At 38.1% G+C, this 16,968-nt stretch overlaps 1 protein-coding gene across 1 annotated transcript in view; it reads left to right on the top strand.

Moving 5' to 3' along the window:
- The first annotated feature begins 496 nt into the window (after positions 1 to 496).
- The window catches only part of LOC137283628 (endoplasmic reticulum magnesium-transporting P-type ATPase-like), a 71,107-nt gene continuing 54,635 nt past the window's right edge, over positions 497 to 16,968 (top strand). The window contains exons 1-9 of the mRNA XM_067815221.1: positions 497 to 534; positions 3,115 to 3,365; positions 5,179 to 5,330; positions 6,765 to 6,958; positions 9,800 to 9,957; positions 12,616 to 12,721; positions 13,390 to 13,476; positions 14,367 to 14,480; positions 16,630 to 16,797. Of these exons, the coding sequence (XP_067671322.1) occupies positions 532 to 534; positions 3,115 to 3,365; positions 5,179 to 5,330; positions 6,765 to 6,958; positions 9,800 to 9,957; positions 12,616 to 12,721; positions 13,390 to 13,476; positions 14,367 to 14,480; positions 16,630 to 16,797 (1,233 nt within the window). The 5' untranslated portion in view covers positions 497 to 531. The remainder of the gene's footprint in view (positions 535 to 3,114; positions 3,366 to 5,178; positions 5,331 to 6,764; positions 6,959 to 9,799; positions 9,958 to 12,615; positions 12,722 to 13,389; positions 13,477 to 14,366; positions 14,481 to 16,629; positions 16,798 to 16,968) is intronic.

Genomic DNA, 16,968 nt, shown 5'->3' with positions numbered 1-16,968 from the left:
GTTAGCTCCCTTTTCATTTAACCATCCGATATACGTTATGTGTGGTTTTACACTTATTCACTGACAATATCACACCTCTGCTACAGGTTAAACGAAACGGCAATCAAGGAATAAACGGTCAATGGCCATCTTATGTCGCTTTCAGGTGTGCTCAGTAATAGCCAAGGTAAATCATATGCCATGGTACTGTGACATAGGCAATTCATGATCACCGTCACAAATAAGAAACAACAACAAAAACCCCAAACCAAAAAAAACCCCACCAAACCTACTGCGTACCTCCGAATTACTTATGGTATAAATTTATGTCAACAAATCCATATCATACTAAGTTCAAAGCTGCAGCTAAGCTAGACATGCATATCTTCTATCACGACAAAATGAGCACTTGCGTCGTCTGCATTGTCCAAGATGGCCTTGACAAACGAAGGTTATCATTGGTTGATCAAGGAGGGCTATTCCCATCTCGACCAATCACACTTTAATATTGCGAAGGCGGAAGTGTCATAATATGGCGGTCTGCTGCGAACTATGGTGAGCTTGAAATGTGAAAGAAGACTGACATTGTATCTGTCTATAAACTTCTGTGCTGTGTAGTAATTTTGACGCATTTACTGTATAACTCTTTGGCGAAACGTACTGATAGTGATACAGATTTGGGTCTGGAGGTCATGAGCTAGGGGATATTGCGAAGGTCGAATCTCGGTATAAGCTATCTTGATTCCCGTTATGAAGGTGTGCAAATTGGTAAAATGAATGAGAAAATGGCAACATGCAAAGTCGGAAGAGAATTAAGTCTCGCATCTGAACATGACTTAGCATGCACCCCAATGTTACATTTTATGGTTCCAGAGTTAGATTCAAACCTGAGGCGAATTCACCACGTTGTTATAACTGATGTGTATCAACACACCACATACACACGCACACGAGATACGAGAAGAACCCCAAACGCGGAACAGAATTGCGATACTTATTTTGTTGGGTCTAGATAGATACCATTTTTGTGAGTGCAGACATCGTTAGCAGACTCTGATCACACATTTGCTAGTTTTGAAGCTCATGACAACGAAAAGCTGAAATAGCAAATGATTTGATTTCTATTGCATATGTTCGGTCCAGAACAACATACACTCATTTTGGTTTAGACTGACTCATTAAAACATAGTGACAATGAAGACCACAATGAACACATAAATGACAAATGTATTTTTCAATACTGTTATTACAACTACACAATCTGAAGTAATTCTTGAAAAGAATAGAGACTTTAACTTTCATAACATGGATAATTAGTTTTGGGTCTGTGGTGAAAGAAAAAGAAAGGCTTTTCTTTGTTTATATCCACAGTCACATAATCCAAACAGGGAATCTTGAAGTAATGTGTCATTAGTGACACCTAAGGATATGCACCCACAAAGATTCAAGTTTTTACTGTCCTGTTTTGTGGCTTGTACAGAAGGAAGCCTTATACAATTTCATTCAATGTTTTCTAATGGATCTAGATTAAACTTATCATGTTCATAGTGTTCCTGTTATTTCATGAGAATAGTAATATTTACGCATTCTATGTATTTATAGGAGACCCATGAAAGACTCATGCTTGTTACAAGAGGAAACTAATAGGATTGGGTGATCAGGCTTGCTGACTTGTCATATCCCAGTTGTTTAGACTGATGGTCATGGTGTTGGCTACTTGACGTTTTGGGTCCAAACTTGGTTATTTACAGACTGCTGCCATATGCTTGGAATGTTGCTAAGTGTGGTGTTAAACAACAAACAAATAAACATGAACTGTGAATTTGATGAATATCATATTTTTTCAACTGTTTCTCTTATGATAATGATCAGTTTGTGATATGGATCTTCCATCTCTCAGCACTCTGTTGAACCTTAAACATAAAAATTGGTGCCTGACTCTGTGGGTGTGGGACTCAACCGAAAAAGTACTAGAATTTGTACTTTACTAAGAAAGTGAAATCCCAAATATGACATATGTTGCAAGACTATTCACGGCGTATTGACATGTAGAAACATTGCAAACAATTGTTTTGTTGTGTCATCAACGGTGGTGACGTCATAAAATCATATTGTGATGTAAAGTTAGAATGACGTCACAGATGAGCAGCTCCAGATTCTACCATGGGAACCAGTTGAAATAGTCAGCTGATGACACTTCACTGCTGTACCTATCCTAGATGTAAACGAGTGCAGACAGTTAAACCGTTTGGTTCACTTTTTATTTACAATGTCAATAAACGTTATGTGTTGTCCAATTTTAGGTTGGAATGCTGGAACCATCAGCGTCAGCCAGAGGTTTCAAATGAAATATTCCTGAAATGAAATATTCAAATATTTAATAACACCCGGAAATTGGACAACACCTGACGTTTATCTCCTAAATGTTTTATGAAACATGCATTCAGGAGGTACACACCCTTATCCCAGATTATTGCATTGATACACTGTATAGTTCAAATGGATAGAATTATCATTAGAATGTGCTCACGTTATCAGAAATGACGCAGCCACTATAACTTGAAAATGCTTGACAACGGGCCATTACCAAGCCCGTTGTTAAATGATGTCATAAGTAGCTCAGCTGTTGATGTTCAATCACCTGTGCCTTGGGTATGACTAGGGTTCTTTATTGATGGTATTTCGGACTAACATTCATCACATGTACATTTTCCATCATGCACTTTCTTGCCTGTGCCAACCATAGCAGTTGTACTTTGAATTAAAACATACAGCATTGAAAACATTGACTATAACTCTAACATTGTCGAGCACTGAAAACAATGGTGGCTGGTATTATGGGCAAAGGTCAAGGTCCATTTTCGTCACTTTTAATAGTGACGTCATCCGTGTTGTTATATGACATGTCCATATTTGTAAAAAGTGCGTCAGTGACCTCCGTTCTTTGTTTTTGCAGTAAATGATTAAAAGACAATGTCTTTTTTTGTTCTTATTTTATTTAAAATTCTACCCATTTTAGCAATAATAACAGTAACACTATTTTTCAGGGCATTATCATTTGCAGAAGCCCTTGAATTCTCATCATAAATAACAAGAGCATAACTGTTTCAGCCTGACACATTGTTTTGTTTCCAGGATCCCCTTGATGTAGAAGGAAGTCCAAGGGTGACCAGTGGTTATACAACAGAAGACGCCTTGTTTGTCCTGTGTCAAGAGCTTCAGAGAGAGATTGACAAATATGACTGCCAAAAAGGGGATTGGCTAAAACTCCTACGTTCTTTTGTGCACACAAATGTTCAGTCTCTCTACCACTGGACTACAGCCATCTGCACAGTTTTACTCGCATGTGTACTTGTAACTACGTATGCTATTCATAGCAGTGTTGGGTAGGTCCTTAATCCTTTGTCATATATTTGGTATGCCCATTTAACAGTATAGGTTTGTATGGCAAATAACAAATAGCTTTAATTATCTGCACATGCATGTTACATTTTCTAATAATACGAAGTAAATGTAGTTATTCTTGTTCATTAACAAGTCTTTTGTTATTTTTTTGGTGACACATCTAAACATATTTGTCTTTTTGTGACACATGTAAATATGTCAAACCTTGTATTTTGTTCACAAAAAATGTAGATTTATAGACCAGAAATGGTAGTGTGATTCTTTTAATCCAAGTGCATAGCAGTTGAAGCTGTTATTACAAATAACTCCTTGTTGTAGACACACTCACCTGTAAGATTATAGTTACAAATGACTTCCTTATTGTAAACACACTAGCCAAGAAAAAACACCATGACAAATACCTTCACTTTTTGCTCACATACTTGCCCAAAACACCACCATGACATGACATTTTTTGTGGACCTGTCAGTCAATAACACATTCTAGAAAAAACAGACACCAGATCTAATAACACCATCTTGACAACCGACTGCCTGTTTATAGACGCTCTAGCCAAAGAAACATGAAACAGATGACTTCCTATTTGTAGGAATGATAGCCTTTAACACCATCATGACAGATGAGCTTCTTTTCGTAGACACTTTAGCCAGTAAAGACACCCTGACAAATGATATCCTTCTTGTAGATGCCAGAATAAAACCTGCCCTTTATAGCATGCCTTACCTTAAACTGACTGAACAAGCTGCTTGGGTGCTGGCATTTCGCTGTGAAAAACTAAGGGATTGACTTGTTTTTATGAAACAAGTGTCTGCTTTCAATGTACATTCAGTGAATTCTGTACTTAGAGTTTAAAACTTGAGTATGGTGTTCTTAAGAAGGAATTCCATTGTGATGCAAGTCTCATGGTCCTTCTGGTCTCCAGCCTTTAAGTATCACTCCATCATGTGTATAGCTTCCTGTAATAGAAGCTAAACATGGACGTATTACGATGTAGTGATATCTGTAAATAATGTTGTTAACCATCACATAGTAATGGATCAGAAAACTGCATACAAGTTCATCATCAGCTTGATTTTAAGAGGACACCAGTGTTAACGAATGGTGTTTCACAGTAACAGGACATTGGGTCCTGTAAGTTTCAGATGTCTGCCTGACCCACTGAAAATTCACAGGACCCACAGAATAAAATTTAACACACATTTCAGATTTAACATTTCTCATTATTAGCTTTGAAATTATTAACATTATATAATGACAAACATTATAAACATAAATTTAGAAACAGTGAACAAGTGTCACATGCCACAAATAACAACTTCAGACAAAATTGTTGTGACATATTCAGTCAGACACTGGGGCCAGCAAGTTGGGGGCTTCTGTCTGACCATTGGCAAATCTGCCAGATTTGTCAGAGGGTCAGACACTATTCGTGAACACTGGGACACTGCCATCTGTTCCCATACCTTTAACATCCGTTATGTTAATGGTGTTCTTATTGTGCTTTATAATTGTCTTAAGCATGTAAAATGTTTCTTAAAAGTATCTAATAATTGGAAAATAACCCTTAAATTGATCACATATTTCAGGAAAAGTGACTGCAACTATTAATTTGCTAATAACATTCACCAATGTGGTGCTTGACTATTGGTCATCGAAGATTCATGAATTAAGTGAAAACCTGTATTGAATATACGTTGTGAAATGTCTACAAAGGGAGATAACTTGTGTTGTTCTATTTTTGCCCAGTCTGTTTGCTAATCTTGTGTTTTTAATGGTGTATGTACACTGTTTCAGCAATCCGTTTGGTGTGTGTACATGGTGGCTAGTGTTGGCATTCTTCCTAGTGTTGGCAGTTGTATTCAACTCTGCACTCAATATTTGCTGTGTTTTAATGACTCGCAGAGAGTACAGTGACATCGTTAAAAGAGTCTTGAAAAAGATATGGGGTGAGGATGTGTTTCTGTCTTTTAACTTCTCATGCTTTTGCCTACTAACCTTACCTGAGGCGTGTTCAGAACTGTGAGTGCCTGCAAAATTGCCTTCTGCGAGTGCTCACATGGGTCCTGACCAGATGCGAACGCTTGGTTACATTAAACCATTTATGACCAGTTCGTGTTATTCCAGGAAAATCTGAATAGCTTTTTGTCTTCTTGTTGGAGGTTACATAAATGGGCGAGTGGTGATGAATGACATTAAACATGTACACAATGTTTCTTGGCTATTTCTTGCCACTTCGTCAGATGGATGCTAACTAATGATGATGATTTGAATGGTTTTTTTTCCATTAAACATGGTCACCGTCTTTGTTTGCTTGGCGAAGCAGCTGTGAGGATGGTTCATGGGCACTGGTGCAGGCACAGGCATTCAGGATCGAGCGTTAGCGGGCTTTCATGATTCTGAACACACCTCTGGATGTAATTTCACAGATTTAGTGTTGTTTTGATGAGATGTGTAGTAGATGAGAAGACATATCATGGTGGATACAGTTTCCTGAGAAAGAGGGCTGCACAGGGGTGGTGCGTACTGCATTTTCACGAGAGTTTCAATGGTAATTTAATCAACTTCCGGGACAAATGGTGGGGAGTATGCACCTCTGCAACCCACCTCTGGATCTGCCTATGCATATGACGAAGAAATTGTTAATATGGTTGAAGAAATTGTTAATACAGTATTCTCAAATATTGAGAATATTTTTAATATATTATTACTTTGTGTTACTATGTGATTTTTCCTTTTCTGTTTTTATGAATGAGGATAAATGAATGAACTAAAGTAGAAATGCTGCCATTCTTGTGCCGTAGATTTATGACAGAATGTCAAGATGATTCCTTAATTAGCATTTTTACATAACCTCGATCAGGAACTGGGGTGACTCTCAGAAGAATTACTGTTTCTGTCATGTTCAAAACAATACCACTATTGATAGTGACTTACAAAATCTAATCAGTTGAAAGATCAAGACGAACAAACTGCATGTCCATGTACAATGCTGACTTAGAATATTGCACAAGTGTATTCATCAATGAGTTTCTGTATAAATTGTAGTACATGATAACAGGAGGCTTTTATCAATACATACAGAACAGTCTGTTGTCTCATATACCCATGATGGTATGGACTAGGATTTGTCTTCATCATCCCATGCTTGCATAAGAGGCAACAAACGGGACTCTCTGACGTAGTTAACACATCATTGTATTCCAATTGCATAGGTGCTTTTGATCACTGGATTGTCTGATTCAGACTTGATTATTTACAGACCTCGGCCATATGGCTTGGGTACTGCTGAGTATGCTGTTAAAACAACAGCCAGTGGAATATCTCTAATATTACTTGACAAACCTCCTGACATCAGTGCCAATGTTCTGTTCCTTATTCAGACTGTAGGAAGGTAACGGAATGGAACGCTTCCAACTACCCCAGCAGCACATCCCCCGTGAGCCCCTGTGTGTCCCTGCAGTGGACACTGCGAGATGGAGAACGGGTCAACCTACCGCAGCCACTTCTGGCCATAGGGGACATAATCATGCTGCGACCTGGACAGGTGGCGCCGAGCAAGTGTCGAGAGCTGGAGGTAAGTCATGACTTATTGAATCGCCAGTTCTATGGATAGAACAACCACTAACAGAACAAAATGGAGCAATAAATATGGGTGTTAATAGCGAGTACAATGCAGAGGTCCAGATAAGCTGTGTATCTGGGTAAAATGTGCACAGAAATTTCCAATTTCTCTTTAGAAATTAATTGTAGCATACCGCTTATGCATTAAAAGTGTTAGATATGCAAAGGTTAAAATCACAGAATATGTTTCTGTTTTTTGTAAAAATCATATGGTTGATTGAAAATGAGTGTGTTTTTATGAAATCATTAACAATATATTAAGATAGTTTTGATTAGGTATGACATAAAGCTGTACATACCTGCTCACAAAACTTGCTCAATGACATATACTTAGGTGAGTCGCTGAAGTACATAAGCAGTGGGTAATGGAAAATCAAATACTTACTCAATGTTCATAATACCAGGGAGACTATATATAGAGGGAGAAGAGACTCCCATTGTAGCTAATATGGCGGCAGCATAGTATTTAAGATTGAGCCCAGTTCATTTCAAGCAGCTGATTAAATTTGCTGAGTGTTATAACTACTTAAATCCTACATGTAGAAGATACATTAACTGTTTGGTCACTTTTGTTTAATCCAAATAATTGGTATTTGTGTCCGTATAAAGACAGTAGATTTGTAGTAAAGTTTCAAGTCGGTAAGTTATAGCTCACTGGCTTCTATTCTCGATTCACTGCGAAGATAGACTAAATTGTGCCGATGAAAACTTCTTTAACACTTTCGTTTAATTTTTAGAAGGGAAACATACCTTTAGTTGAAGGATATTTGCAAGTAATAGCAATAGTTTTATGACTTAATAAAATTGATAAGGTGTTATTTAGGTGTGTGAAAAATATGACCTATCGCCGATCTGTTCTAATCCGCAATGGAAATGCTACACGCTGTTGTTTGAGTGTTTCAAGTTTCTTCAAAAACATCTTTCACATACACCTTTAATTATTATGAGGGAAATATACTATCAGGTGAAATGTGTTTGCAAGTAATAGTGATAGTTTCATAATCTAAGAAAGAATGTTAGGGTGTGTTTGGAGTGTGTGAAAAATGTGACATATCGATGATCTGGTCCGCCATTGAAATAACACTCGACGTTGTTTGAGTGTTTCTAGTTATTATTTCAAAAACATCTTTCACATACACCTTTAATTTTTAGGAGGAGAATATACTTTCAAGTGAAATGTGTCTGTGTGTGAAATGTGTGAAAAGTAATAGCGATAGTTTCATAATCTAAAACAAAAAGTTAGGGTGTATTTGAGGTGTGTGAAAAATATGACATATCGCTGATCTGATCTGATCTGATCTGCCATTGATGCTTGTGATGCTTGAGGGTTATAGTTCCATAACTTCTTTCTTCTTGTTCTTATTATCTGACTAAACTGGAAAGGTGTTTAGGACGCTTTGTGACAGTTTTGCACCTTCTGTTTTTGAGGGTTGTATTACAGTGTCAGTTAACATTTTGTTAATGTCCATTTCATGCCCCACATGCAGTAAGACATCTGAATTAATTATTAATGTAAACAAAAATGTTTCAAGTAGATTTTTAAAAAAGGACAGCTGGAGTTAACACATGTGTTTTCACGATACTTTTGTGTTCTTTAAAATGTTTTTGGAGGGAAGGCTGTGGTGTATCATTTATTCTTTCATTCATTCACATGTACTTCTTTCTTTTATTGTTTCTTTCTTTCATTCAGTCACATAATTCTTGCTCTTAATTCTTACCATAATTGATTGATTGATTGATTGATTGATTGATTGATTGATTGATTGATTCATTGTAAGATTCTGACTGATACAATGAACTGGCTGAAGTTCTGTTAAACACGTGAAGTAGCGCTGTGAACGAGTCAAGTTGGAGCATGACGAGGTCACACGTGACCTATCCCTGTTGTAGAGTATCCCTGATAATACCCATGCCATACAGTAGCCATGTGAGATAAATCTTCTATGGAGCTCTTACATTGTCTGGTAGGAATCTAGTGTATAACATGAAGCATACATAGCTACAAGGTATCAGTTTCATTGAAAACATATCTCTCAGTGCTAGCAACCACAGTACAAAGATCAGGACTTCAGTTATTGGGTCTTGACTTGATTGGAATGTATGTTCTAATGCAAAATGAACACATTGAAGTTTAATTTGTAAAATACAGTTAAATGTTTCCATCAATTCATTGTGTTTCTCTTACCTCAGTTTTGATTCTCGAACTGAACTGACTTTCTATATGCACGATGGAAAGTACCAGCTTACAATGTCTGCAATCTAATAGACATTCCAGAATATTTTTTCTGAAGTTTCATATTTTTTAATCAAGAACTTTGTATAAATTTACTTCTGGAATTGAACGTGCCATTTTGAAACTAATGTCTTAGGAAAGCTGCTTTCTGATTGCCTAAAGTTGACTTCATAATGCAAAGTTGGCAAAAGTTCTTTCGTGACCTCTTATGGTATTTCTTCAGCATTAGCAAGCAGCGGGTGGATTGTCATGAGATCATCAAAGAAAGGGTTATGCACGGGTGAGGGTAATCAGGGAAAAGGGAGATAACTTTTGTGATGCTTTAAATACTGTTTGTTTCAACTGTTGTACATCATGTTTGGGGTTACACTTTGTTAGTAAATTACAAATCCTAGTACTTTTGTAGGGTTGAGTGTGCTGGCAGTTAGGTGCCTGGGGGTGTAGGTTTGAATCCCAGATGGAACTCAACCCAACCCAAGTGTATTCCTAAATATAACATCATGTTAAACAAATTAAGTTTAATTTAAAATTCCCAATTTAAGCATATTGTTGTTGTGGCAGGAGAGTGATGATGCCCAGGAGTTGGTGCTGATGGCAGGTGAGGTGTACTCCCCTGAGATCGATGGTGTCACTGATTCCCTAGCTGGACCCCAGGGTAGGATACCGCTAAAGACAAAGAAGTTTCTCTTACTAGAGACCCCATTCCTGCAAAATGTGAGGTACGTGTACATACGTAAAGAGACTTATGGCAAGTTATGTGAATGTTTGGGTTTTAAGGTGGCGATAACATATACAGTCAGGCCGCGTTAGTCTGGACCCCGACAATCCGATTCCCGCGATATCCGAACAATAACTAGCTGTAACCAATCTTGTTTACTATGTATACTCATTACCTGTTGATTCAATAATACGGTGCTTTGTTCTCCGTATCCGAACGTTAATCAGCGGTAACAGATTAGCTAATTACACATAGTTTTGCTTCATTAATCCGGCGGTACATCAAAAAGGTTCTGATAATCCCGTAATTCACACCGTGAGACCCATTCAGTGGTAATTGTTAAGTGACACTTCTGAGTTGAACATGTCGTAAGTTTGTGATTTTGATCAATTAGTAGGTCTCACTTTTGGTTAGTTGGAGTAATACCTGTCATGCTTACTTCCTGCATAAAACACTGATCAACTGACGCTTGTCAGTCACAATGGCAAGTCCCACCCCTAGGCATAAATGATGTGAAATTACTGCCGCACAAAAAACAGAGAAATTTGTAGATACAAAGAGAAAACCCTAAAGTCAGTTTTGATCTTATGTGTAAACATTTTGGTAAAGAATTCGGATATTCTATCGGCAAGAGCACAATTTCGGACATCGGATATGTTTTGTGTAATGAAGTCTTTTGAAACTGTATACGTTCATATATTTTTGTATTGCCATGTCAAAGGGAAGTAAATGTAGTTGTGTCCATAAAAGTTTGTTTCAGTAGTCCGTACGTTTCACTATCCGAACGTTTTTGATGAAAAACAGAAGTGTCCGGATTAACTCGGCCTGACTGTAGATGTTTTTAGTTTTGTGGATGTTATTAGTTGCCCTGCTTTTCATAGTTAGCATTTTTTCCCCTGACATGTAATGCTGGCGGTAGCCGAGTGGTTAAATTGTCATGCCGAAGGCCCTAGTTTGATTCCTCATTTATTTGATTCCTCACGTGGGTACAACGTGTATATCCCATTTCTGGTGTCCCATTGTCGTGTTGTTGCTGGAATATTGCTAAAATCGGCATCAAACTTTCCTCACTCACTAGTTTGGATATATCTGTAGGTTGTTATACTCAATTAGACTAAAATGTGCATCAGGTGTCCAAGACCTCAAAAGATTTTGTAATTTTTGTTATAAATGAAATTTTGTGTATTAGACCTACCATGAAACTTGATTTATTTAGAAATGACAATGTCACTGGTGGTTGGTGTTTTACGAGGGGGATGTCAATAAGTTTTGAGCCTTGAGCAGTTTTCATACCCAGGTGTCACAGCCTATGGTACGACATTGAACCTTGGGATGTAGCTGATGTTATTCATAAGTTTTGGTATCCTACTCTCAGAAGTTATTGAATAGCTCACACTGACAGAAAGAGACCCCCCCTCATGGCAGTGAAAATGAATAAAATTGAGTGTAGAGCAGTGATTAAGTTGTTAGTTCTTGAAGGAAACTCGGCGAAGAACATTGAAGAAAGGCTTTCAGCAGTTTATGGGAATTCTTCCCATTCATCTGCTACCATGAAACGATGGGTCAATGAATTTAAGCATGGTAGAGAGAGTCTTGAAGATGACCCCTGTCCAGGTCACCCAACAACAAGCACTAGTCAGGAAAACACTGACAGAGTGCATAGACTTGTGCTGGAAAATCATTGAATCACACTCCATGAGTTAGAGGAGACCACAGGCATTTCACACGAATCCATCAAGACAATTCTTCATGAACATCTCGTCATGTCTAAGGTGTGCGCAAGACGGGTGACAAGAATGCTTACAGATGAAACGAAGCAAACAAGGGTCACCATAAGCAACTCCATGCTAACCAGATGCAACAAGAAGCCAGAAGATTTTCACTTTAGGCTAGTAACCTGTGATGAAACCAGGATCCACCACTATTATCCTGAGAGCAAACAAGAATCCATAGAATGGAAACATGTCACTTCTCCCTGGACCAAAAAGTTCAAAGCCTCCAGATCAGTGCAGAAGGTAATGGCGACAGTCTTCTGGGATAGCAAAGGCGTCATCCACATAGATTACTTACCAAAAGGAAGAACAATGAATGGGGAACATTACGCTAACTTGTTGAGGCAAGTGCGACAGTCAATCAAGGAGAAGCGCCGGGGCAAGATCAGATGTGGTATTCTTCTACATCAAGACAGTGCTCCAGTACACACCTCTGGCGTTGCAGCCGCTGCTGTCCAGGAATGCGGGTACGAAATCTTGCCACATCCCCCCTACTCTCCAGACCTGGCACCAAGTGATTACCATCTGTTCCCAAATCTCAAGAAACACTTGTGTGGTCGTAGATTTCAGGATGATAATGAGCTTATTGCTGCTACTGAGGCTTGGTTTGAGGACCAAAATGGCGCCTTCTACGGAGATGGCATCAGCGCCTGGCAGAAAGGAGGGAACAAGTGTCTTGACTCACAAGGGGATTATGTTGAAAAATACATGTGGTTCATACCAATATTTTGTGTTTTTCTATGCAAGGCTCAAAACTTATTGACATCCCCTCATAAATATTATGATTTTCTGTTCATCAAATTCTCTTTAACACCTGCAGATAGGACACAATATTGTGTTTATCTCCTGAGAATCTCACAATTTTCGTCTGTTATGATCTGACACAGGGATATTCTTGGGGAGGATATTTCTCGACCAGTGAGTATTCTGGACAATGAGCGCCATCTACTGGTTCAAGTGTGGTTGGAGAGGAGAATTATACCTTTAGTACTGGTATGTATCATGTCATTTATGAAAGTGTAACAATGTCAGGGTAAAGTTCATTCAAAGATTGATATATCATTATTGAAAAACGTTATGGATAACAATTTCTTTCATTTTATGTTTGCGACTTGTCGAGAAGGAATTTCTGTTATGCAGCGTCACATACAAGAAATAAAAGATGTTGTTATCCGTGAAGTTTTTCAGTACTCTACTCCCCAACTTGTAAAATGCCACTCAAAGAAGTTGTCAGATTGTTTATAAAATGTCAAAGTATGGATGGAAGATTCTGTGAAAAATTGATGTTTTTATGCATCTGGACATTTGGCAGAGTGCCTTGTGGTCCGTGCAGTAGAGATATCAGTGGTGAAGATTAGAGTTAAAATTGATTTTCAGTAATCCATGCTTGTTGTCAGAAGCGACCAATGGGATTGGGTGGTCTTTCACCAACTTGGTTGACACGTCTCACTCCCAGTATCCCAATTGCGCAGATCGATGCTCATGATCACTGGACTGGCTAGTGCAGACACAGATATATAGCTGGAATAGTGCTTAGTGTGATGTTAACCAAAAAACAACCAACTGTAGGTAATCAAAACCCATGATGATGTCTTGGAGCACTGATGATATATGTGGCCATTGAGTAATGTTATTGTCATGTAATTGTTGCCTGGTTGCAGGTGATAATGACACTGACCAATGTGCTGAGGTGGACATACCAGGACAACCATGTTGGCCACTGGTCAGAGATGCTGTTTATTCTCCTGGTAGGTGGCTATGTGTTGTCATGGTTATGTTAACTTCATAACTTTAGCTTGTTCACAGGTTTTTCAGCACCCTGCCCAGCATAGTGGGTTTCCATCAAAGTGATAAATGTCATTCATGTGTTTACTTATTTATCAATAAACATTTTCAAATTGAAAATAAAAGTTATGGAATTTTATTCATTTTAGGCCAGACCAGTTTTATTTCTTGTTTTACGGATTTTTGTCCACTGAAAACATAAAGGCAGGCGGGGAAAAAAAAAAATTCCAATCAAAGTAATATTCCTTCTAAATACTCAAAGTATTTAACTTTTGGCTATTTATGAAGTGAATGTGGGTAAAAAAGCAACCTAAAAAGTATTTTCTTATGAGTTTACAATTTTAACCGGTAAGAACATTAGGATTTTATTTTTTTAGTGGGGAAAATTCCTTTTAATTTTTTTCTTATTCTTGAAAAAACATGGCAGATCTGTAAAACAAGAAATAAAATTGGTCTGACCTTAAGGATGTTTTTTATTTTCCATATTCAAATGTATTTGGCTTTGCAGTTATTGCACTCATGAAAGGCCCTTTTTCCTATATAAGTGAAATTGTATCTGTTACTAGAGTGTATTTTCTGTAATTTGTATTATCATTGATTAAGTGATTATCATTGGGTCACAATGTTTAAAGTTTTGAGTGTGCATTGTGGGTCACTTTTATTATCATATATGTTCAGTGGCAATAGTATTTTTTCGTCTACATCAGTACATCACCATCATTTGACACAGTCTGCCTGACTGCTGACTTTGTAAACAAGCCTCGTTTATCATGTCTCACTGTAATACCAAGATTCTGGTGAGTTGATATTTGATTATTGTCTGACATGTGGTGGGATATTACCATGATTACAGATTCACAGCTTGCTGCCATTGCTGACTCTTGTGTTCCCCATCATGTGGGTTCTCATCAACATCTATGGCCAAGCAAGGATATTCTCCGTCTTTGAAGTAGCTAGGACATTTAAGGTAGCCTACTTTACCTGGCCTTGTGTTACATAGTTTTTTTACCTTCAGACCCGTGAAGATTCAGGCAAGAACTGGTCTTCAGTAACCCATGCTTGTCTCCACACATGAAGATCCAGGCAAGAACTGGTCTTCAGTAATCCATGCTTGTCTCCACACATGAAGATCCAGGCAAGAACTGGTCTTCAGTAACCCATGCTTGTCTCCACACATGAAGATCCAGGCAAGAACTGGCCTTCAGTAACCCATGCTTGTCTCCACACATGAAGATCCAGGCAAGAACTGGCCTTCAGTAACCCATGCTTGTCTCCACACATGAAGATCCAGGCAAGAACTGGCCTTCAGTAACCCATGCTTGTCTGCACACATGAAGATCCAGGCAAGAACTGGCCTTCAGTAACCCATGCTTGTCTCCACACATGAAGATCCAGGCAAGAACTGGCCTTCAGTAACCCATGTTTGTTGTAAGAGGCGATTAACTTGATTCGATGGTCAAACTCACTGACTTGGTTCACCTGTCATCATATCAAATTGTGTACGTCGATGGTCATGCTGTTGATCACTGGATTGTCTGGTTCAGGCAGGATTATTTACAGGTGCAAGGTCTATTATACTACTACTGCTGCTGCTACTACTATTAGTACTGCTGCAACTGCTTAAAGCTAAACTGACTTGCTTTACTATAGTTATTCTGGATTTTAAATTATTCACAGCAGAACCATTTGCTCCCCTGAATTATCGACTAATTGTGTCTGATGGCCAGATTTAGTGATTTCCTGATGATATTTGCTCATAATATCAGTCACTTGATTGTGTGGTCTACAGACTGCCATCATACAGCCATGATTTTGTTGAGTTTGATGTTAAGCAAGAAACACAGACTTTCGGTTTTGGAACTATGTAATTCAAGGGCTCCTTTAGTGTAAATATGATAAAAAATTGTTGGGCAATATGACTTTGCTGCCATGATTACACACCTACAACAACTTCCACAGGACTGTGTTCAAAGATCCTTTCATTAAATGCTTCATGTTTTCACATCAGCATGGTGATGAGGTGAAAATTATTAAAGGGAGACCACTCTGGCAGCCCTATTGACTTGTAGGTGTGGAGTACATGATAGGGAGGAAGGAAGACAGTTAACAATACTTTGATGATAAGTTTATAACATACATTACATGAATGTTTGGATGATAACTCTGAATGTGTATTTGATATGTAGGAAACAAACAAACGAAAATGATGAAATTTACTTATTAGTTGTTTATATTCCTTGATAAATGCCCCCGATATTGATGCAAGTTTATGTGAATTTCACATATGGCTTACTGTAGACAATAATGAATTTAGTGACATAGGTAGAAGGGAATCACAAATTATAAGCCCCACCCATTTTGTGATCAATTATCAATTATTGAGAAAGCAGTGATAGGCATGGCCTGATTATGCTCTGGTTTTTGGAAACAAATGAGAAAATAATTGCCTGATTTGCCATGTAATCACTGGCAATTCAGGGTTTCCCTTCACCCAGACAACATGCGTATATGATGCAATGTGAAGTGAAAATATGCGTAAGAAACAAACACTGTGTCGCTCCTGATGCAATAAAATAACTAATTGAAACCACACAATCCAATGCTGAAATGTAACTTCTGATTTCAAACTTATTTGAAAGTATGCACAATAATGCTTTAGAATTCGGACTTAGAGAAATAATAATTGTGTGTTGAAAATTGACCATCTTTGTAAATTGTTTGACCCCCAAATTTTTATTTTGACTCCACCCCTAAATTTGCAGAGTCAGTCTGACCTCCCAAATGTAAATGTCTAGGGGAAACCTGCAATTCTATTTATAGATATAGGAAACCAACATTGTTTGCTTGATGTGCAGGTATGAGCGCAGTCACCAGATTTTTTATTTATGCCTCCATAAGACCAAACCAAAGTTGTAATATTCTGTCACTGCAGGAATGTGGTACTGAGTGTGATGTATAAAGTTTTAACAAATGTATGTTCATGACATCATGGGGAGCTATGTACCATGGTCAACATTACTGCAGTTTTCTGATTTACCATGTTTATATTCAGTTACATTTGGTTTTATTCATTGTGATATGTGGATTGTACAATTACCCCCTTTTGAATATTCCAGCAAGCTGTAGATGAGAGTTTTGACAGCATGAGCACTATCTCTGTGGATGAGGCTCGTGTGGACATGTCGGGCAAGTTGGTGTTTCGCTGGTTCAGAGAACTGTTCACTGGAACGGCTCCTGTTGTGTCCAGACAGGCTAACATACTCCATGTGCTGGGCAGTGTGACGGTCAGTTCATTTGTGTTTCTCACTACTGGCACCAGCAGGAGCATAGATTTAAGAGTTGCTCAACTGAAGATGTTTCAGTGCAGTTTAAGTTATGTTTCTGAGTGAAGACTCTGCTGATAATAGCCATCCTGGAAATGTTGGAGAACATCGTGAACTCATTCTTGAACAGTT

The sequence above is a fragment of the Haliotis asinina genome, chromosome 5 (assembly GCF_037392515.1).
Source record: "Haliotis asinina isolate JCU_RB_2024 chromosome 5, JCU_Hal_asi_v2, whole genome shotgun sequence".
Lineage (NCBI taxonomy): Eukaryota > Metazoa > Mollusca > Gastropoda > Lepetellida > Haliotidae > Haliotis > Haliotis asinina.
Note: the sequence above shows the minus strand (reverse complement) of the source record. Positions and strands in the feature narration are given on the sequence as shown.